General features: G+C 36.6%; 1 protein-coding gene across 1 annotated transcript in view; it reads right to left on the reverse strand.

Moving 5' to 3' along the window:
- Nucleotides 1-23,627, reverse strand: part of APOB (apolipoprotein B) — a 49,707-nt gene extending 26,080 nt beyond the window's left edge. Inside the window, exons 1-18 of the mRNA XM_026675545.2 lie at nucleotides 23,461-23,627; nucleotides 17,958-18,073; nucleotides 16,900-17,045; nucleotides 14,794-14,947; nucleotides 14,478-14,639; nucleotides 13,392-13,516; nucleotides 13,188-13,270; nucleotides 10,845-11,067; nucleotides 9,796-10,023; nucleotides 8,702-8,819; nucleotides 8,461-8,607; nucleotides 7,424-7,632; nucleotides 6,016-6,256; nucleotides 4,597-4,773; nucleotides 3,660-3,854; nucleotides 2,010-2,177; nucleotides 800-1,011; nucleotides 64-246 (exon numbers count right to left, since the gene is read on the reverse strand). Coding sequence (XP_026531330.2) covers nucleotides 64-246; nucleotides 800-1,011; nucleotides 2,010-2,177; nucleotides 3,660-3,854; nucleotides 4,597-4,773; nucleotides 6,016-6,256; nucleotides 7,424-7,632; nucleotides 8,461-8,607; nucleotides 8,702-8,819; nucleotides 9,796-10,023; nucleotides 10,845-11,067; nucleotides 13,188-13,270; nucleotides 13,392-13,516; nucleotides 14,478-14,639; nucleotides 14,794-14,947; nucleotides 16,900-17,045; nucleotides 17,958-18,073; nucleotides 23,461-23,524 — 2,951 coding nt within the window. The 5' untranslated portion in view covers nucleotides 23,525-23,627. The remainder of the gene's footprint in view (nucleotides 1-63; nucleotides 247-799; nucleotides 1,012-2,009; nucleotides 2,178-3,659; nucleotides 3,855-4,596; nucleotides 4,774-6,015; nucleotides 6,257-7,423; nucleotides 7,633-8,460; nucleotides 8,608-8,701; nucleotides 8,820-9,795; nucleotides 10,024-10,844; nucleotides 11,068-13,187; nucleotides 13,271-13,391; nucleotides 13,517-14,477; nucleotides 14,640-14,793; nucleotides 14,948-16,899; nucleotides 17,046-17,957; nucleotides 18,074-23,460) is intronic.
- Between the last annotated feature and the right edge of the window lie 443 nt (nucleotides 23,628-24,070).

Raw genomic sequence — 24,070 nt, forward strand, 5'->3', positions numbered from 1 at the left:
AATATCAAAAAATCAAAGAGGAGTGGATGATTCATTCAGAGAAAGCCCAATGGTCTATCTTACCGGGTTTCTCCCGTCAGTGGATAGTAAGGTGCTGCATCTGTAGAGCTGGCATTGGAATATTCTATTCTGGTACAGAATTTAAGTCCAGTAAAGAAAGGAAAGCAAGAGTTTTTGGTCACTCTATTCTCAATCAATGGAGGGATCACTTCAGTTCGAGTTGGGGTGATCAAATGCAAGACATTGCTGAAAAAGGAAAAGGAAATCAGTGGGCTTTTCTCTTTCTACTGACTCAACCAATTAGCAATTAAAATGAAGAGAAGTTAAAATATTTTGTGCAAATCTTTAATCTTGCTCTTGGAAAGTTCATTTACATTCTGATATTGTCCTTGAGTCTGGTTTGTATGTCTTTCTAGGGAAGACTAGAAAACAAAAGCTCTAAATTGATCGATCCACCCAGCCCAAGGTATTCAGACTGCTTAAAAGTATTCTTTGGAAGATAGAAAATTACAGTTTTATAGCAATTCACAAATTAAGTTCATTTCAGAATGTAGAGAAAGACAATGACTAGATTGGCATATCATAATTGCACTCAGGAACTACTACTACTACTATTACTATTATTATTATTATTATTATTATTATTATTATTATTATTATTATTATTATTATTATTATTATTATTATTATTATTAAAAATATTGCATAACATCTCTGTACAAAACCTGTTCTGCACATTAATGTTTTAGGCAGGAATAAAAATCAGAAAGAAAAGTTGTTTACAGAACTGTTACAATACCTGATGCTGAAAAGTTTGACTGGAGCCTTTGGTGCAGGAAAGGTGAATTTAAGGTGTCCAGCTTTCACTGCAACATTAGTTTCAATTCCAGATTCATGGTATATATTGGTGTTCATCTGTATACCATTTCTAGCAAACTCGGGGATATTCACTCCTAAATGAGTTATGAACTCAACTGCCATTGATGGTTTAAGAATCAAATCTGCATGGATCTAGAAGATACATATAAGACACAAATATTTGCTTCACCTTTCCCAAATGTTTGTCATGATGTTGCAAACCAGAATTAGTTTCTGATAGTTTACTTATTGATAGTAATCCTCCCCAGGATGACCGACAATATATTTCAGATCTTGAAGTGGATTTACTAAATATTGGTATCTGCATTTCTCCAAAAGTCTGATTTGCATACATGAAAACCATTTAACCTTGGAATAAGCACATTTCAAAGTCAATGCTGTCTTCAGCACTTTATTTATTATACAATGAAGTATTTATTTACTTCATTTCCATATATGCCTTTTCTAAAAAAAACCTCAGATCAACTATGATTAAAATCCAAGCATAAAAATAGGCCAGTAAGGTTCTTTCTTGGTCTTCTATAGAAAATAGATCACTCATAAAGTGTGTTTTCTACAATCTAGGAATAATAACTGAGATGGCCAGGTTTCATATCACCACCAGATGAAGTGGTGATATCCAAAGATGAAACTTACCTGACAATTTTTGGTAAATTATCATAGAAGAAAAATGTTTTTTTCTGAAATAACCTAGGCCTAAGTTATATATCAATGAATTTGAATAGGTTTCCCCCCTCCACATAGAAGTGCTTCTCTGAATATGGAATTCCTAGATGGACTCCACAGAAAAATAGTTTTTAACGTACTTAAACTCACCTAAAAAACAAGAACTATATACCTTCCTACATGACCATCATAATTCTGCTTGTCATGATGCAACAATTACTTCCAGTATAGGGGAAATATAGGTAGACCATTAATGCAATCCTACACCAAGAGCTCCTCCTGGTTTTAGGTAGATCACATACCCCTATAACCCTTATGGGGAGCATTGCAAAATGTAATGAGAGCCCCCCCCCCCTAAAATTGGCTCTTGTTTGCACTACTGTAGTTCACCAGTTTCATCATTTCATTTATTGCATTGTAGGTTATTGAAGAAACTTCAAAAGTAGCGTGAAAATAAAACTCACATTCCTCTGTGAAATTTTCATTCCAACCTTTGCTCCAGGGGTGGCTATTCCAGATAAAGCTACTTGTAGCTGCAGTCCTGCACTTGTGGGTAGCTCAAATTCATTGTCCATGAAGATGTAATGAATCATGAGGTCATTTTCACCCCCCTGGGAAATGGCATCAACAATCTGCAGGCAAACACATAGAAAAACAAATGTGTTAACATTTGCACCCTTCCTAGGGAGTTTTTCCAAGCTTCATGTTTTGAAAATTTGAATAAAGTTTCAAGGAAGTTTCTTGAATCCAGATTTAACTGGAAAAATAACAAAAACAATTGATGGACTAAGTTAGTTGTATTAAGCCTTGTTCAAAACATATCGCAGGAGTGTAACATATATCCAAATAAAAGCAAATAGTGTTATTAGAGGAAGTTTGCTTCCCTCTGCTGGTTTTCCTTTAAAAAATGTAGCTTAATATTGGATGGGATTTGTTTACTGGGGGCCGGGAGAACATGCATTGGTTTCTGTAATGAAAAAAAGATGTGAAATGCAGAAGTAGGGAAACTGAATATTTACAGATACTGTCTATTAACACTCCCAATGACATGGCTCCAAGTTTGGGAGGCTAGAAGTGGAGATCCCTATGCATGCAACTGCTAAAGTTTTTATGGGCACTATTCCTTGCAGAGTAACTATCTCCTGATATGAATGCTTTGTATAAAAATTCCACAACAAAAAAATTATAAAAATTACCCCAGAGATGAAAGTGGTTTCACCTCAATTGGGATAGATATATTAGACCAATGAAACACATACAGAAGCGTGTTTAAAAACACGCGCTTTTTGGCAGCCTTTTAAATCTGGCTTGTATGATGAAAGCCAGGAAGAATACAAAACTGGTCAAAATGAATGTCTTTTTAAAAAAAATAAAAATAAACATCAAATATACAGAAGGGATGTGCTAATCTGGATTACGGCTCCAATGGGAGGATCAAGGAACATTAATCTTTTGTTCCTGTTAGAATTCCAATCCAGATCACTTTCCATCTGCCTTCAATTTGCAGTGGAAGAAAAATTATCATTTGGGTTCCAATAAAAACTTCCTGCTCAGTTCACATAGTCCTCAATAGAAAGCAAAAAGCAAAACATCCCTTCTCATTTCAGAGTTCAGCATCCAAATCAGATTCCCAGATCTGTTTTTCACTTAAAAAAAAGACATCCCACAAATTGGAACAGTATAAGTGGCATCTCATCTAGTTTGGTTGTCAGATTTCAACACAGTGAAAGACTACTACTTAAAAAACAAAGGCTATCTTGCTTGCTCATCTTGAACAATCCGATTTCCACAAAGCACATCTTTTATTTTTAATAGGCTTGCATACTGCGTCCTCTTATCCAACTTCCATGGAATTATAAGAGATAAATTAAAATTTAAAAAGAAAAAAGAAAATTCCAGAATAAAAGCTGCTCTCTTTTTTTTTGGCCTCTTAGTAATTTTGTACACAACTTAGAAGGACTTCTCACTGAATTCTCTGCATCTTTTTTCATAGTTAAATGGGCATAGAGGATGCAAACTTAACTGGTTAGTGGTTAATTAGACTGAATAATGAATAGGAAATGAAAAGGAAAATAGAATATATAGAATGTATTGTTTAGTATTTGAAGACTTACTTTCTGGGGTATACTGTGCAAGGTTTTAAGGCTTTTCAGAACCACATTTCCCAACAAGTTGATGTCACTGAGTTTCAAGTAGCCCAATTCTTCTTGGAAGACTCTGAAATAGGCTTTGACATCCGGTGTTTGTGGCTTGCTGGCGATTTCTTTAAGCAGTTTCTCAAAATTAAGCATGATTCCTTTCATCATATCCTATGAAAATAAGAAGGGGAAATCCCACTATGGAATTTCTGATTTCGTTTGAAGAAATAATTTAAACTAGCTTTGATTACACACCACATTTTCAATAAATTTTATTTAATCTACCTGTAGAAAAAGTGTCAGGCTTCAACTATGAATCTGCAGAATTTCTCAAAGTTTTATTTTAAAAAATACTTTGAAATAAATACAGCTTGTAAAATTTTCTGGTAAGTCTCTGGTGTAAAAGGGCAAAAGAATATGGGGATAGATTAAAAAAAAGAACACTTTAGTCTTTGTTAAGGAGCTTCAACTGCTAGGATAAAGCTTATCGGCTTCAGTTCTGCTTAATGCCTGACCTTTTGATTTTACAACACATAGGAAAAGGAATATTAGAATATGAGAATTGTCCATATTATTAAATGACTCATTTGGTTAGACATTCAATGAATCATCTTACAGCAGGATACTTCCAAATGATGTCCGGTGGCCTATTAGTGCTATTTCAGAGTTGCAGAAAAACTGCAAACTCAGCAGCATTTAAATAAGCTGAATTAGTTATATGAAGCCATAACCGAATCCTAAACTTATCTACTTAAAGATAATATTGATGAACCTGCAGTAAGTGCATTAGCATTTGAGCCTAATAGTAATTCAGTTATTTCAGCATTCTATATTAAACTTGACCAAATACTCTACAGAGGCTCTGATTTATTTGTAAAACTTAACAGTACAAAAACATCAAGAAACCACATACCTGATCCTGTGTTGCATCCTTGGAATATCCAAAATAATCAAAAAGGGCTTGAGAAAACTTTTCTGGTACTTTGCCATCAACCCAGTACAAAGCTTTGGTAGCAGCATCAGGGAAAAATCCTCCTGGACCAAACATTGCTTCAACAGTAGGCTCTAAGTTTTTCCCATCCAGACCAATCTGGTCAAATGAAAATGAAAGTCATTTCACTTGGAAAGCCTGGGTTAACTTGTCTAAACATTCACCTGCAGTTCTGTAGGTGTTTCTTGGCCAAAATATCAGTTTAGAAAATATTGTGGAAGATAGATTGTTCTTTCCATAGGGAAATACAAATTTTAGAGCTTTAATAGCCCCAAATTAAATGCAGTCCAGGAAAGGATTTTTTATTTCTTGATCGGGAAAGAAATGTAGTCAAGTTGTCATATCAACAAAAATCTATTGGCTACTTGTTAGATTTTTTTATTATTATTATTTTCTTTTGGTTTGTTTTATTTATCTATTAAATCTTAATTGACTTCCAGTGTTTAAGATTAAGTTGTTTCAAATGAATTATGCATTTCGGGAAGAGGAAGTTAATTGTATTACTGTAGATTTGTGAGTGAGGGTAATTAACATTCTAAGCATCTTGATTTCAAAGTGATTTAATTCCAGATGTTTAATTATTGTAAATAAAGAGAATGACTTCAACTTTTTTGGAATTTTAAATATAAAATTAATGGCTCCCTAGTGTTGTGTTTGGTATCATTGCATACAGACTTTGTCGTTTGATATCAAGATGTTAGCATAGTCATAGTAGCTGCAGATTTACCGTGTTTCTCATATAATAAGGCCGGGCCTTTTTTTTTTGAGCCCCCCCAAAATGGCTAGGTCGTCTTTTCGGGGTGACTTAATTCCCCCCCTTGCATCTTCGGGCGGGCGGGCGGGTGGCGACAGCTTGGATGTTGACCTCGGCGTTGGTGGGGCACTTCGTATCGGGGTCAACGCAGGCAGCACCATATCCGGGTGTGCAACAAAAGTACTTCCTAGTGGCAAGCCCCCCCACCATTCCCCCCATTTCGCATGTTTTAATATAGGCCTTAATTTGGGGGGAGGGGCTTAATTTCATTTCATGCCTATAAAATATGCTGGGGGAGGCCGTATTGTTGGAGAAACAGGGTAGCAATTTTATTCTTCTGCTAATTGATTACTGAAACCATTAGTGTATTTTGATGATGTGAAATGTACTACGCTTATGCCTATTGGATGCAATTTTTATATAGGGTTGACTTTTAAAACTATATTCTGTTTTGAGAGCTTTTGGTTCCAACACAGTGTTTAAATAAAATGGTAAATAACACAATACTTTGATAACAAAATTAGTAAGAAATAGAAAAAAGAATAAACAGGAAGAAAGAAGAAGAAAGTATTTAAAAGCAGCTGTACCTCAAATATATCCAGAGGTCTCAGTCCAAATAATTGTAATGTTGTTTTCAGCATGGTTTCCTTAGCTATATAGCTGCTTGAGTCAAACAGCAGATTTCCTTCCAATTTTGCTGTGAAAGGATCTTCAGACCACGGGACAGTCACCATCTTGGAAACTTGATAATTTCGTGAAAATCTTCGGAAGTCTTTAACTGTTGGCATCTGGCTTCCTTTAAGTGCCTCCTGAATTTTGATTCTGAGCCTGATTACAGAATGTCCAAATAAGCAAAAGAAAGTTAAAAAATATCCTCACAATGCTGAGGTAATTTTCAGTAATGTAAATTTACTGTATCATTCTAGGGATCTCTTTAGCAACTGGATTGCTAGTGTATTAGCTTCACTGGTGGGAGGAGAGAAAAAAATGATCTGAAGGGGAGATTCTATTGCTAAATTCTGAATTACTACTTAATTGTAGCCCTATCAATTAAACAGTAGTCAAAAATTCTGAAATAACTTTCTAAATAAAATCATGAGCTTTAAGGGTCTTCAGAGAACAAACAATTTCATTTGACATTAAAACACCTTTTTCCCCTAAAAGTCCTTGTTACCTTCAACTAGGACAGATTTTGTTAAAAAAAAGGCTTTAGATAAATGAATATAGGAGAAGGCAATTTTGCCTCACAGTTCAGATTAATAACCTACTTCCCAAAGGGAGCAACTTTGCTTAAGCCTTTCCTTCTGCCTTCATCTTTTTTCAAGAAAAAGTTCCAAGAGCATCAAAATTGCACAGAGAATTTTAGAAAATATTTTCATTTAGAGGCAGGTCCACTTTTGATTTGTTCAGCTCTCGTTGATACATGCCTCAATTGGTAGGAGGTGCTCTTTAGCCCCCATACAAAGATTAGTCCATTTAATTTTGGCCTCACAGAACATCCACTTATGGAATCAGGCTTTGAGTTACAGAACAGAACAGAATAGAATTCTTCATTGGCCAAATGTGATTGGACACACAATGAATTGTCTCCAGTGCATAAGCTCTCAGTGTACATACACACACAAAAAATGAAAAAATCATAGATCATAAATCATAAGCTACAAACAACAATTGATAAATCATAATATACCATTAACAGAATGTAATAGGAAAGATGAGAGATGAGAAATATGAGAAGATGAAAAGATGACAAGGATAATAGCAATACAGCTTACTACGTGGGGCAAATATCTTTAGGCATAAGACAGTGCTGTGGGAGTTAGATGTTTAGCCGAGTCATGGCATGGGGAAAGAAACTATCTTTGGGTCTAGTTGTTTTGGCATGTAATGAGTGGAGAAGTTGAAACAGTTTATGAAGTTATTCATTAAAGTTAAAAGCATAACTTGTAAAACATAAACAATGAAACAATTTCAGCAGATTTGAAAATGACTTACGGTTCGTTGTAAAAATCAGTAGTATCTAAGATATTGGCAATGTGGGAAGCTACAAAATTTTTGACTTGTTCATTCTTGTCCCTCAAAGTAATTTTAATGATTTTGGCAAAATCGTTGGAAGGATGTTTCATCAGCAGGAGATAAGCTGCTAAACGTTTATCAGCTGGGGAAGAGGCATCCTGGAAGACTCTAATTAGCATTCCGCGATCCTGAAATAAAAGAAAAAATTGTAGTATTTTCCTAAGCAGCTGTGATTAGTTTAATTGCTATGCTAGGTTTGCTACGCTATGCTGGTTTAATTGCTATGGTAGGAAACATTTAGGATTTAGTGCTTCACATTTAGGACTCACCAGAGCTGTGGTAGTGCAATGGGTTGGAATGTGGTATTGCAGGCTAACTCTGTTCACAGCCAGGAGTTCGATCCTGACCAACTCATGGTTGATTCACCTTTCTATCCTTCCCAGGTCAGTAAAATGAGAACCCAAATTGTTGGGGCCAAAATTCTGACTCTGTAAACAACTGAGACAGTGGTGGGATTCAAACTTTTTTACTACCAGTTCTGTGGGCGTGACCTGGTGGGCATGGCAGGGGAAGGATACTGTAAAATCTCCACTTGGAGGTGGTATTTGCCGGTTCTCTGAACTACTCAAAATTTCCACTACTGGTTCTCCAGAACTGGTCAGAACCTGCTGAATACCACTTCTGAACTGAGAGAGTGCTATATAGCACTATGGAATGGTATATAAGTCTAGGTGCTATTGCTATTGATTATCTAATTCTCCAAAAGTGTATTACACAAATGAAGGAATTATGAGCTACAGTCTTATGGAAAATCAAAATGTTTAAAGTTCATTTTTGATATTAATATGATTAATAGAATTATATGACTTCACTTTTAATCAAAACAATACCTTGAAACTAATTTAACCAGTGCATGTGAAATTTGTTGTATTTTTAGATATAAGACTTGTTCGATACCCATCAAAAAACAGAATATTTGAAAAAATCACATTAAGTTACAAAATAGTCTGCTTTACCTCATCATTTAGATCCATTTTTCTCAGTGCTTGAATAGCTGCTTTCTGGATGTCAAGGGATGCCACATTACTTCGAATACATAGTTTTAGGGATTGTTTTACATTGGGATTGATGTTTTCCAAAACATTTCCCATATTGCCAATGGCCTGTGAACCACAACAGAAAATGCAAGTTTAGTTTTTTCCCCCCCACCAAGGTATGTTAATCTGTAATGTTAAAAGATGGTACTTCTACAATTACCCTCAAAGTCAGGTAGGTGAGGTCTTCATTTCCTGAACATTCATTGCTGATCAAAGATGTTACAAAGTTTGCAACATCTGTTAATTCTGGTGTAATTATTTTTTTCTGGAAGTAGAATCTGGAAGATAGGAAGATGTTCAATGTTAGTATCTTTTAAAAGATGTGCGTTGTGCAGAGGCAGATGTATACATTACCATCAATGTGTGAAGTTAGGCATTTTACAGAATGGGTAGGAAATCTAAAGAATGCCAAAAGTGGTATGTCAAAGTATTAAAACACTTAATGGTTCACACATTTCCTAGGCATTTTATGCAATGTGACAAGGCAACCTGTGAAAGTATAAAATACTCCAGGTAAATGCCATTCTAGCTTTCCTTGTTGGTCAATATTGGTCTTTTTCTCCTGTTTTTTTCCTCAGTAAGGCTGTCCTGTATTTTACATTTCTTCCTTCACTTTAATATAAAGTAAATCACATATTAATTGCTTTGTCTAAAAACATTGCACATTCTATAGATTTCCTAGGCATTGTAGACAATGCCAGTTTTTCACACATTGCTGGTAATATATATAATGTGAAAGTCATAACAATGAAAGCTCATGTAACAGTTCTCAATTCCTCAAAGGGAATAATGAATCACCAGCCTACACTGACTGATCCCAACTTCACATTGCTTATTTTTAAAACATATTTAAAGAACTTATTGTGAATAATTAAAAAGTATAAACAAAACAACAAACAAACAAATAACTCTTCTGTTGCTACTGTTAGTCTTCCTCACTGACCAGATCTAATTTCTGTGGTGCACAAAATGTATACGTGGAACTAATAAGATTGACACTCAAAGACATCACATATAGTATGCTTACACTAATTAATCATCCTCTCACAATATTCCTCTCTGTGAAAACAGGAGGGAATTTTTTTTATAAGATGCTCATTTCAGTCAATTAAAATGTTAGTAGCGGCTTAATTTAAGTAATTCATTATTTTAACAGTTGCACTTCTAATGGCAATGTCAGGGAATGCTGCATTAGCTAAATTATATTCCTAAGTAACATCTCTTCCTATCAAAATATACTAAGTTGTCACATACCTGTTCACTGAATGGCTCAAGGCATAGAGAGAAGCTCGGCTTGGATGATACTCAGCCATATTTAGAATCTCCCGTATTGTTTTAGTGCATGGAGAAGGTAGCAGTCCCAAGCTGAATGTGACTGCATCTGCCACCAAAGGGTCAATGTTGTCAGTCCTCAATATTTGAAGGATGGCTCCAAAGCATTCTGGGGTTCCACATTGAATCAGGGCCTGTATTGTGATGGCTCTAAAAAAGAAAAAAGAAATGAAGCAGAGGAATTACAGAGTTGGCTTAAAGGCATATTCACAGTTGATTTTAACTGTTTTTTTCTGTATAGATGAGCTACCAAAACATGTGGCTCCCAATATCTCTGAAAAATTAACCAATTAGAGTGATGATCAGCCAATAGTTAGGATGAACCTTTTAGTTTTTCATGTTCTAGTCCTAGATTGCTTTGAAATCATCTTTGCAAATATTATTTTAAAATGGTTTAAAATGTAACGTGTAGATTAATTTTGATGCAAAAAGAATCAATTTTTATGTAGGGTGACAGGATTAAGTGTGTTAGCCAACACATTTTGGCTCATTCAAAGGATACTGAATAAATCCAGTTATCTGATGAAACATAAATGTTTTGAAAGAATCAAGATGTGGGCTGATTCCAAAAAGACTTTGTCCATCAACAATATTCCAGAGTCCACTGGAATGGGGCAGCCAATCAATTTAAACAAGTAATAACCAAGTAAGTGGGAGTGGATGATTTTTCTCTCTTTCACATACCCTTTGATATTGGGCTTTCTCTAAACTGGAGATGAGAATATACAGGGAGAAGTAAAAAAATTCTGCCACATAAGTAGATCATCCACCTAACAATACTGAGTCTTCTATGCTAGTGAAACCTTTGCCCACTATTCTCTCTAACTTATATTTGCCAGCATTGGCCTCAATGTAAGTTGATTACAGCCAAGGCGTACAGCCAAGGCATACAGCTGAACATCCATTGAGTGCCCTGTTTATTTCCACTGCAGGGTTCCACAACAATAAGTCAACAGAGGATGATGAAATACCTGGAAGTTTCTATCAACTTTGGCACCAATGGGCCAAGGGTGCTATTGTGCAAGCTTCTCAGCCCAGTAACAAATCTGTAGAACAAGTTGGCTCTTTTATGGTTCTGCTGAGAGACTGACAGTTTTCTTAATTCTTGAAGACTTTTCAGAACAGCATCACCATGCCTGAGAATTTTGGCCTCCACATTCTCCAAAGACAGTTCTCTCTTTATCAGGCCAGTAACTGGAAAAAAAAAAAAAAAAAAGCATCTTTCAAAACGATACCATTACATCACTGCCAAGCTCAAAGGATAGTTGAATAACAACAAGTAGTGGTTTTGTGCTATTTCAAGAGTTGGCTTTGTCTGAGTGGAATTGTAGGTTCTTCCAACTATAACCACTCATGCCCCTCTAAAGATACTCCTAAAAGTTGAAGGATCCTCTGGAACGATGTGAAATATGGATGCCTCTGGTCCATACAGGAATAAACAAAGTCTAGATATCTAACTTTGATCCACTAATGCTTAGCCAGCATGAGGTACAAACGCTATTAACTTATTGCAGTACAGGTAGTCCTCAACTTACGACCACAACTGAGATTTCTGTTGTTACATTTATTAAATGAATTTTGTCCCATTTTATGACTTTCCTAGCCACAGTTGTTAAATGAATCACTGCAGTTGATAAGTTGGTAACCCGGTTGTTAAGTGAATCTGGATTCTCCATTGCCTTTGCTGGTCAGAAGATTGCAAAAGGGGATCATATGACCCCTGGGACATTGCAACCGTCATAAATATGAACCAGTTGTCAAGCATCCAAATTTTGATCACGTGTCCATGGAGATATTGCAATGGTTGTCAAGTGTGAAAAATGGTCATCGGTCACTTTTTTCACCACCGTTGTAACTTTGAATGAATGGTTGTAAGTCGACAACTGCCTGCGTTAGTTTTCATAGCCAGTTTTATGTTACATCATTCAAGTACACAAACTCTCATCCTGGACACTGGCAAAACAAATTATTTTCTTTGATGGTAAGCTAGCCAGAGGTCCCGATGAGCAAACCAGAAGTGGATCAGCCTTGTTCCTACTGGAATAATATCACATTGAAATGATTCTATTTCCAAATCAGTCTAATAGGAAACATGAACCAGATGTTAGTATCTTTCTTTATTTCTTTTCACAAGCCTTGCCTTAGATTAGCTGTATCTAATTTGTAAGGCATTGTTCATGTCACCAGTGGTAAATAGATGTAAGGGGCGTGCATAAGTGCACCATCGTGCTTACCGTCCCTGTCCTATTGTCCCCATTTACTTGTACTTATTTCCTGTATTCATACCAGAGGTGGTATTCAGCAGGTTCTGACCAGTTCTAGAGAACCAGTAGCAGAAAGTTTGAGTAGTTCACAAAACCAGCAAATACCACACCTGACTGGAGAATTTACAGTATCCTTCCCCTGCTGCGCCCACCAAGCCACGCCCACGGAACTGGTAGTAAAAAAATTGAATCCCACCACTGATTCATACTCATGTTTATTCTTATATCTATTATCTTGTAAGCGATTGACAAATCAAACAAATAAAATAAATAAAATGTTGCTAACTAATCCTGATGGACTTGATATTTTTTAAAAAAAGATGAACCAAAGACGTTGTTGCCTTCTGTGCATGAGTCTTGAAGTACAAATCAAAACAGGTTGTTCACAGTCCCTCTCTGTATTTAATGGGGTAATTATTAAAATCCAGTAAACATTATTTTCCTCCGTTTCTCTTTCTCTACAGTCATCTTAAATATTGCACTTGCCCTGTGCACTGATTTTTTTAAAATCTTTATTACAGCTCTAAAGAAGCATAATAGTCAATGAGATACTGCCCTGCACACCTGTGGCTGCTTCCATCTTTTCCTTATAATAGACAATTGTTCGATGAATTAATAAACCTAAATACTTCCTTTAAGGCCTCCTTTAGGAAACCAGGTAGGTAGAATATTAATTCCTTTTTTCCTCTATGGGTAATCCAGAAAAAAGAAATCCTACATCAGTGGCCCCCAAACTTTTGGGCATCAGGGACCAGTTTTGTGGAGAGAGGTTTTTTTATGGACTAGAAGGGGTGTGGTTTCGCATACAGCCTGCATCTCGTGGATGGCACTTCATAGCCTGGTTTCTGGCATGCCACGGCCCAGTGCCAGTCTACAGACTGGAGGTTTGGACACCTGCCCTACATGACTCATAGGAACTTGATCAGAGGTCTCCAAACTTGGCAACTTTGGCTATGCTGGCTGAGGAGTCGAAGTCCACAAGTCTTAAAGTTGCCAAGTTTGGGGATCCCTGAACTAGATCAAAGTGAAAACCATTGCTTAAAGACTTACCATCCATGTTCCTGTTGTTGATGTTGGCAGCGTTTTCATATTTCAGAGTTTGAACGATTTTCGCCATCATGCCATATTGACTTCTATTGCAATAAGGAAAAAAAAAGCAACAAAGCTTTATATAAAGTAACCTGGTTTGTTGTTTAAATGTAAACTATGATAAGGAAGAAGTCATGGGGGGGGGGGGAACCTTATCCAACTTACTTGTACGAGGAGGGCAGGAACAAGTGTTTCTCAGTGCAAATGGCTTCAGATATATGCTTTTTCTTTGTATCCACAGTGTAATGACAATGCTGGTTGCTGCTTATCAGGGTGGATAAAGGTGTATTCTACAAATAAAATTGTAGCTAAATTAGATTCAAAACCAAAATCATTATAAGTTTATTAAAAAAAAATCCACAAAAGTTAATTTCCTGCTGGGAACCATAGAGGTGGGACCCACAGAGAGTTTCACCATTTCTCTAGAAGCCCCGTGTATTTTTATACTGTGTTGGACTTGCTGACGAGTTCCCTTCTTGCTAATCATTCTAGTACAAATATGGGCGGAGCAAAGGAAGAATGGAATATTCAGTCCTTCTACTCAAACTCGTGGGTCATCTTCAAATAGTCCTTGCTTATTTACAGCAATCAGAATCGCAATTAGGGCTGCTGTCCCTAGAATCTGATTTCTGTGATGACTTGTTTAGCTTGTCGTCTGTTTTGGTGAGCCAGTGAGGATGGCAATTGCTTTGTTCAGGTGCTTTTGCTGCATTTCCATTTGGATACAAATATAGGGTTAAATGTTCTTCTTTCCTTGGTAAGATCATAGAAAATACCAGCTTAATCCATACCTATCATTTTTCAATCTTTGGTAAGCAGTCATTTATATTTGCAACAATTTTACATAACACATCATGACAGAGTTGATAAACAATTTGTGATTCTACAAAGAGATTTGGAATTGTGGGGCGGAGACGGTGGGTTTACTTTTTAGTCAGAATGCCTCGATTTAATTTGAGATCTTCTGCATGTTGTGAACCACTTCATAGGTTTAGCCAATCCCAAGAACAAAACAAAGTGAGGCTCTTAGAACATGACTCCTGCTAGAAACTTGCATTTCCCTTCTTAAATTTTAATTCTTGGTTGCTTGTTAAAAAAAAAAAAAACACTCCTTCTTCCTTGACGCCTGAAGAAAGAGATTTCATCAAATGATAGCTGAATTTTATAATGATAGTGATTATGGAAAATGTGGTGTATTTCAGTCATATAACACATATAGTACATATTTTCTGTCATGCTCCATATACTTACCAAGCCTTTAATGAAAGCAATTGGGCTGACATAATCTCTGATAGGTTTGAAGTTCTCACAAGATTTCAGATTTCTGGCTATTTCAATGTCTGCTAGATTACCAGTGTTGCTTTTTCTACTTTTTACTTCAATGCTGCTGTCACATTCTCCATGTACGGTATCCTACAAAGGCAAAAATACCACATTTCTCTATAGTCAACCAAAGCAAGTCTGGTGACCCAAAAGCCACTTCCCACAGGGGCAACCGTTTGTCTGGGTCACTGAGCCATATTTACTCATGTTAATTGAAAGAAAACAGGATGGATATGCTCTTTACCATGGGCAACGTTTGGATATTGTTTTCTGTCTCTGTTGGCACAAGAAAAGCAGAGATGATGCCTCTTTTGATGTTGAGTATATGTGTAGCTTCATTGTCCACAGGATATAGCTCAACGTTCCTGTCATCCTGAATCTTGACTTTCAGCTCATATCTGTCCAAAAAAGAAAACAAAACGCCATTGCATATTTAGAGAAAGAAAAGCATTGGTTAACATTAGAATATAAAACAGGAGACCTCCAAGAAAACTGCTGTAGTGTAGAATGGCCTCCTTCATGTTCCAGCCAACCCTGTCTTCTATAATCTTCTGTTTGTTTTTCTACCCATCTAGTTCTTGGACCTATTGCCCAATATCTATTTCCACTTAGGTGGGGTCCAAAGTATTTTGGATCGCTATGGTTTGTTTCTATCTTCAAGAGCTTTTTAAGTATGTTTCACAATGCACCAATTGCTTGCACCATCCTCATGAATCAGCTCAGTTACTGTCAATCTTATCATGATGCTTGGCAGGATATCATTCTCTGAATTGAATCTGTTCGCACCAGGCAGTTTTATAAAGGAACCTACATTAGGTTTAAAACCTTTAAGTGTATTAGATGATTGTCATATTTTTCCTAATTTCTTTTACATTATAAAATAGCCCCACGCCTAGCATATTGTCTCTCCAGCTATTCTCTGAGAAAGAACATTACATAGATTTTCACTGCACATATATATAAACAATCATTTGCAAGCTTCTCTGTTATCGTCGAAAAATATAGATATATCTCCTCTCCAAATTGTAGGATCTCCCCCAGATCATATCTACTTAAAAAAAAAATTACAATATGTGTCATGATGCACAAAGAAAACAAAAGAGAGAAGGAGAAATCCCAAGGTTTTATTTGGCCTAATGCATTTCAGAAAATGTGTTCCTTTTTTAAAAAAAAAAAAGAAAGAAAGAAAAACTTTTTATTTGCAATGGAACATTTTTGAAAAAGGAGGTCGTCTCTCCCCGAAATGCCTCAGGCCATTTTTTCTCATTTGTACCTGGGATTTTTATTTCTCTCTTTTTATGTGTTTCTGTTTAAAATGCATTGTGGCAATTGCTGGTGACATGGTTTTAACTGTTGTCATAAGAAAGAACAGGATCCTTCCTTGTCCATATACAACTTTGTATGTCCAGACCTGTTTAGCAAAGCTCTGTTCTCAAGCCACCTTCTCTTTGAAATGTTGCTGCTCTTCCAATAACTGATTTGCAGACAAAGAAATAAATCAGGATGATGCTTTTCAGAAATTTATTTCATAGGTGACTTGTGTGTGTGTGTGTGTGTGTGTGTGTGTGTTTTACTGAATTTGTGTTTCACAACTTTGGAAAAAAAATGAACTGGTGTTTGGAAATCTAAAACCTTTCCTTCTCACAAGGAGCTCTATGCTTGCAAGAGAGATTTCCAGCTGGATGGTTTATGACAATCATTAAAGCATCCAGACAACTCTGTTTTGCTCAGAGTCTGAGTACTGTTGCATCATTACTTTTCTCTGATTCCATAAAAAATATTACAAAGCTGATCATTAAAGATGAAGAAAAGCTGGATAAGATAAGGATAGTTGCTTTAAAGCTTATGGAATGTTTATAGGGGCACACCGTGTCTGAGCGTAGTATAAAAGCAATAGAATTGTACAATTGATTCTCTGGTTCTTCCTTTGGGATGCAACTGACACGACAGCAGTATTCCACTATTTGAGGGGCTGTCACAAAGAAGAGAGGTTAGTTATTTTCTAAAGGGCCAGAAGGCAAGACAAGAAACAATGGATGGAAACTAATCAAGGAGAGAAGCAACCTGGAACTTTCCTAAAATGAGGACAATTAACCAGTGGAACAGCTTTGCCTTCAGAAGTTGTGGGTGCTTCATTACTGGAGGTCTTTAAGAAGAGACTGGACAGCCACCTGTTTGAAATGGTATAGGGACTCCTGCATGAGCAGGGGGTTGGACTAGAAGACCTCCAATGTCCCTTCCAGTTCTATTCTGATTGGATTGGATTGCTCAGTATTCAATGTCACTCGCATCAGAAAACATTTAGCTAGCATTAGAATCCTGTAGAAAATTAGGTAGGGCATTTTCTTACTGGGACATGGCAGCAGTAAATTCATCTGAGTTCTTAGATTTCTTTAATAGTGCCTTTCCCTGCGCATCAATACCATACACCTCTTCGAGGGTACAATGGTTTATCTTCAGGACAAAATTATGGAGTTGTGGAACTTCCAGCTCAACCTGAAAGCAGAGAAGTTTAAAGGTGTAAAACACTGGTTATGAAGCCAATTAGCCTGAAATCACTTGGGCATATCATGCAGGATGTTTTCAGAACAGCACAGCTAGTTTCCAGTGTGATTGCGCACAGATGGCTTGGGGAATCTTGCTACTTAATTACTTAGCTGGAGTAATTAAGATGTTTAAAAGACAGCAAGTGGAATTAACCCCAGGGAAGGAGGGGAGCACCCATGCCATTGCTGTATTAAATAAAATTAAGATCCAGGGCAGGCCTCCAGTTCACCAATGTGCTGCTATCATTTGATATACGTTAGATCATTTCCACTATTTTGACTAGAATGCTATGCAGAGCACATGGGACTGTGGTCAGAGAAATCGGTTATATAGAGGAGTTCATTATGCATGTTATAATAAACAAATAAGAAGATATTTTCTTTAGCTTTAGCCAAGAACGAATTCTTAGGAATGAACTGTAAACACCTGTACTTTGTTTGTAACACATATGACATCTAGAGGAGGGATCTCTAACCTCCCAGGTTGCGTCCTAGTGCTGGGCCGCAGCCCATTCAGAACTGGGCTGCAGAAGTGGTGGGTGCACAAGGCTGCATTTGTGAAAGCAGCGCATGTGTGAAACAGTCCCCTGTTTCCCACTGCCCCGTCGCTGCCACCTCTACCCATTCACCAAGCTGGAAAGGATGGAGACCCGCTGATCTCAAGTCATTAGCTAAAATCACCATTTAAACTCAATTACAATAACAACTGTTAGGATTTTTTTCCGTGCTGCTTTTTTTTTTTGGGGGGTTATGATCTCTCTGCCACACGCGAATTCACCGTCTGCTAGAGAAATGTTTGAACATAGTTTTAGGGAGGGATTGCCTGATAATCTGCAAATATTTGCTCCTTCTCCTTCCTTACCTTGCACTTAATTTTTGAGCCGCTGTGGGAATCTGCTGTTCCAGCCACACCATTTGTGATTTCCGTTTCATAATCGTAGATGTACTTTCTAAAGGGCTTAAATCTGGTTACATCTCCTAGAAGACATAAGTATGTTTGTATGAATTTCCCCCTACAATTATTTGGATTTAAATGATAACAAAATAAGTACAGTTCTTCATCTTAATATGCATTCTGGTAAATAACTTATTTACATAGCAATTATTATTTTGTCATTTATTTTCTCAAGACACTTTGAGATACTACAAACAATTCTGCGTAAAAAAATTGTTACTTTGTCAGGGTACATCAGAATACATTCAAGACCAAATCTTATTCTGTGATACAAGTCATTGGATTAATTTGGAAATATAAACATATTTCTTCTTAATCTTTCTGTTAGGTTCTCTTGAGCAGCAGTCGCCAACCGGTGGGCCGCGGCCCACTGGTGGGCCATGAGAAAATTTTGGTGGGCCGCAGAGAAATCTCACCCCCAGAGCACCCCTCCAAAGCAATTAATCCAGGCTGCGCAGAAACACAAGGCTGCCCATCCCACATGGCCCGTGGGAACCCTCCACGCCCACTCACTCCTTACCGGCAAACTTGCCTGCTAAATTGCTATTTTTCCTTTTTCCGACCATCATCTATTCTGCTGTGCCAGGAGATTTAGATTAGCTAGGAAGCAGGAAATGGTTGGATTTCTTGCTTTCTAGCTAGTCTTTAGATCTTCGGCTCTCCTTTTAAGCACAGCCGAACCTCCCTTAAGACTGAAGGTTCCATTATTCAGTGCATACTCACAGCAAGCAAATTTGAGAGACTGAGCTAGCAGATGGCAGATAGATAGATCACTGAATGATTCTGTGATTCTGTGATCAACTCAATCTGCCTGCCTGCTTTGCCTGATTTTGGGTAAAAGTTGCTCTTTTTTAATACAACAATTCAATATTTATATAAATATTTATAATATTTACATACAAGCCATGCCCAGCCAGTCACATGACCACCAAGCCACACCCAGAAATTAGGCCACACCCACAGAACCAGTTAGTGGTCCCCGGGATTTAAAATTATGAGTTTGGTGGTCGCTGAGGTCCAAAAGGTTGGTGACCTCTGCTCTTGAGGATAAAATGAAGTCCATATAATGTTTTGAGCTCTTTGGAGAAAGCACAAAGCTTAAAACAAATTTCACAAAGCAGTTACTTTCTATGATTAGGCCATCTCATACATTTAAATGTGGACAGCATAGTGAGATACATTGGAATACAGGGACAACTAAATAAAAGCAATCAGTTGATGAGCATTACTATTTTAGTCCCCATAGTAGTGGTCTTGAAAAGAAAGGTGCTCTATAAATTGATTAATATTTTCTCAAATAGATTGACCAGGCATTCTTCTTCCTACATCTAAATGTCAGCATTAAATTCTAAGCCTGCAAAAACTCCACTTCTTCCTCTTTTCCTTCTTTTGCAAAGAGACCATTACAAAGCTAGCAAGATAAAACCTGGACAATTTCTGTGTTTGATTGAAAGAGTGAGATTGCCATATTGTCTGTAGATGGCGCCAAAGGGCTACGTTTGGAAAAACAAAGCTTATCAAGGGGACAGAGAGCAAACAAACTCACCAGATACTTTGACCCTCAAGAACAGCGTGTAATCAGCCAAGCATTTAAGAATAAACAAGTTTTCCACAGTTGCTCATAAGCATTTTCTGACCTATGATTTTAATCTGCAAATTCTACTAATATTTTATTTTCAAGTCAATTTTCTCCTTCTGCCCTTTCCTTGCCATTCACATGTGTGTATATTGCTGTTATGTGTGAAAACTTAAAAACAGATGTCAACATTTCCCATTTATAATTCTGGGGAATAAAATATCACGCAGCTTCCTTTATTCTGCTCTTCTTTCACAACCATCAAAAAATACGCCCAAAGCAAAGTAAACTCTAGTTGGAATATCAGAAGTACAATACTAATTTATTTTCCAGCCATACAGTACATGAAGTAAAAATTATTTCAGTTTCTGAAGGCAACATATTTGGATTGTCTGAGTAGAATATATACATCATTACTGTAATTATTTTAGAGGAAGAGAATTTAGTGGAGTAGGGGAGTGGTGGAGAATATATATTTTTTTGCAACCCCCTGGGCAAATTAAATAACCGGCATATTAAAAACAGTGGATAGCTCCTAGAAAATTGTATAGGCTTTTATTTTTTAAAAGGTATTGCATGTACATTTACTTACTTGCATTTATTTTGTCACTCTCACTATTCTCCTCCCCCCACCCCAAATCTGAATCAGTTTTTAAATACTGAAATATTGTTTCAAATATTATCTTCCAAGTGTTTGGTTGGATAATGATGGACCAACAAGTTGGTATCGATTCTTAGTGGCCACGTTTAAATTTTCTAAGAGTATCTGTTCTTCAGTTGGACTCTTCAGCCTGTGTTCCTATATAGCCATCTTATTGCTGATCAGCCTCTTCTCTTTCCTTCCTTATCTACCACCATGGTGGACTTCTCAAGGAAGCAGGGTGCTTGTGAAGGCTTCCAAAATGTAAAGAAATCTGGTTTATCCTATAATCCATTTGTTTCCTTGACTATCTATGGGAGACTCAAAAGTCTTCTCTTACATCAAAGTTGTAAAGTGTCAGTATTTATTTTTTTTGTCCTGCTTTTCAAAATCCAGGTTTGGCTTCCATAGAGCATCACAAACAAAATAATTGTCTGCACCATATTAATCTTTATAGGTATAGAACCTATAATTAGGTTCAATTAATTATTTATGCAATTAATATTGTACAGATATAATAACTTGTGTAGTTTGCTCACTTTTCTCCCAGGTTGGAACAGTTCATAATAAAGATAATACACATAAATGTGTATAATTTTTTTGTGCATATTGACATATACTCTGTGACAGCCAAATCTGAAAGTTTACTTAATGATTATTCTATAGTAGTCAGGAAAAAGAAGGAATCACATAAAGGAAAATATTAAAAAGGAATTACTTGAACAAACAGGGCTTTTATTTTGAATAAAATACTTATTCAAGTAACTCCTTTCATCTTCTGTAGAATAATACATTTTATTCTGTAGACTAAAATAAAAATGCAATTAATTGTGCCCTTTCCAGCTTAGAAATCATTTGTCTAGCAACAATTATAGAAATATAGCTAGCAAAATACAACCCTAATAAAGAATTGTGCGATACTGTCCGGTCTTACATTTGGGATAGATTCTTGTGCAAGCATCTTTGTAGTCTATAAAACCTTTTATGAACAGGAAACAAAGGCCCAGGAATTTCTCTCTTTACAAAATGGGTATAGTTTATTTTTTTAATGTTACAGACTTCTATTGTATTAAATCAAGTCTCAGATGAATAGGCCTTTTTATGGGTTTGATAATAAAAACAATGAAAAATAAAAAACAAACTAACCCCACAGCTCCAATTGTATACTATATTTGCAAGATACAGTAGAGTTTTTATGAAACGATGCTGTTTATATGATTTTAAAGTATTAAGGTGGTGGTCCATTTCAGAGGATGTGTTAGCTTAAGCTTGTTGATTGAACTATAAAACTAGTTTGATTTTTTTATCTTTGTTAACAAGAGGTCAATCTTTTGTGTTGGGTAGTATTAACAATTAAGACAGAAATGCTTGGGTGATCAGAAAACAGCAATTCATGTTTGATTGTCAAATGTATGAGTGAAAATCATACTAGTAAATATCAGCACCATCTACTACAAAACTTGAAAGCGATTGCTTCAGTGAGATAAAACATGTAATTCATAGATGTTTCTGACTGAATTATTTTTAAAAATCCTTTTATATTACCATCTAGATATCTGACTATCTGCTGCTGGTCAACGCTAGTAGAAAGAGACTCTTAATTTGGACTATATAAGCGTCTCCCAAAACTGATGTATATTCTAAACCTGTTCTAGATTTTTGAGGAACCAAGAGCCAGTTGGGTCTAGTGGTTGAAGCATCAGGCAAGAAACCAAGAGACCATGAGTTCTAGTCTCACCTTTGGCATCAAAGTCAACATCTTTCTCAGTCCAGAATTGTTGTGGGGAAAATTGGAGGAGGAAAGTGTTGGATATGTTCATTGCCTTGAGTTATATATATATAAAACAATAAACCTCTCTGCAAGGAAGATTCTCTTAAGTCTCCTCACATAATATTGAATGTAGCCCATTGGATGTAACCCATAAGTATGCCTACATGTTTATCCAAGTCTTGATAAATCCAACTTGTTTTATATCCAAAGCCAGAGAGTTCCATCATTAACATTTAGAATCTAGTGTAGGAAATTATCTTGCTGGTTTTTTTGTTTTTTTTTGTAGGCAATGAATGCACATAGAAGCAACCTTACTGTGTGAAATATGACAACCATTCAGATACAAAAAGAAACAAGACACAAACTTCAGTAAACTTCTTTTGTTCCAAACAACATAATTCCATGCAAGCATATCCTTTCTTAAATATATCAATCAGGCAATCCTCTATGGAAATAAGTGCAAGCACTCAAATACAACCTTGAATACAATCCCAGACAAATAATTTAAATACTGCAGCCTTGGAAAAAAATCAGATCTATCCAATCCATGAAGGGGCACCTGAGAAAAACACTTGAGATGCAAAGTCTTGTACACCTGGCTGATCTGTAAGTAGTGTTAATAAATAATATGTGATAAACTAAAGAGGGTATTAGGCTGCCATGTTGAATCCAGTTAACATTTGCTTTTGGCTCAAAAGAAAATGTTAACTGCTTTTGTTTTGGAGACTTGCTCCTTGAAAGCTGTATTTGTGATTGCAAATGCATCATTGTTCAACCCTATGGTGTTTAAATCTGAAATGAACTCTTCTGCCTCAAACTGGATGTACTCCTAAGGAAGGATCTATAGTATGTCTTCTTGGTCCAACCACTATTGACTGTTATCATGAAGCTCCTAAGCAATAACTTAGGTAAAGATTTAATTTTCAAGTTGTGTTGTTTCTATATTTTTAAATGACAGCAAAAAAAACCACACTGGAAATTTACATGAAAAAAGTAGGATATAAATCTAAGAAAGAAACTCTTTGGCAGAAGGGATCCCCATAAGCAAATACTATCCCTAAAAATAAGCAGAACTAGCGATTCTATATCATCTTATAAACTATTCCAACACATCAGATCATTTGTTCTATTCCTGATATTCCCTATAAAGTTGAAACATATTTATGCTGAGCCCAGATGACACGCCTGACTTCATGCTAATATGGAAGATATGTGAAATAAATAATTTGTATGCCAATGCGCCAGATTCAGAACCATTCTTGATTAAATAAATTCCTTACAACAACATGTCATAATTCTAACCATCTGTCAAAACCACTCTTATTATTAGCCACCTGACTATTGAATATTTTCCCGTCGAGGTTGTTTCTTGAGTTCAAAGAACTGGTCCTCTCTCCCAGCCACCTGAAAGGTCTCTACTTACGTGTTAAAGCCTCATTGCTTAGAAGAAGCAGCAACAACAGGAGCCACAGCTGTGGGTGGCCCATGTTGAAAGGCACCCTTGGCTGCTCTGCTCCCTTCTGCTTCTCTTACTCCAACAACAAAGTCAGTTTGACTGTCCCTACTTGGACCTGCCTTTAAATACTCCCTGGCAAAGCAGCTGAGCCATAGGGTTTAGAGCGTTCAGAGCAAATTGCAAAAGGTCCAAAGGTTATAGTCCTGCATCCTCTTTGCAATAGCCCTAGCGAGCTACTCTGCGCTGGTTCAGCCCATGCCAATGGGTGTTGGAAGGCACAGGGAAGCAGAATTACCTTTTGAAAATGCAGTGCTTGTACAGTCACATCTTATCACTGATGGGGGAGATTTCATAACGAGACCTTGCAAAAAATATGCCTAGTTATAGAGCCAAAGGAACCTATCATTTAAGGAAAAAAAATATATTCAGTGTGCTAGCTTGAAGCGCTGAATAGAAAATAATACCCAAAGTGTTATCCTTTGATCTAGAGTACAATTATAAGTACAACCACCAACCAACTCAGTTTGCCAAAAGTCTGCCAAGTAGGCTTACTACCCCAAAGCACCTGGGACTTTCC

The sequence above is a fragment of the Notechis scutatus genome, chromosome 1 (assembly GCF_049901735.1).
Source record: "Notechis scutatus isolate UNSWTSFEM ecotype Mainland chromosome 1, rNotScu1.2, whole genome shotgun sequence".
Taxonomy (NCBI): Eukaryota; Metazoa; Chordata; class Lepidosauria; order Squamata; family Elapidae; genus Notechis; species Notechis scutatus.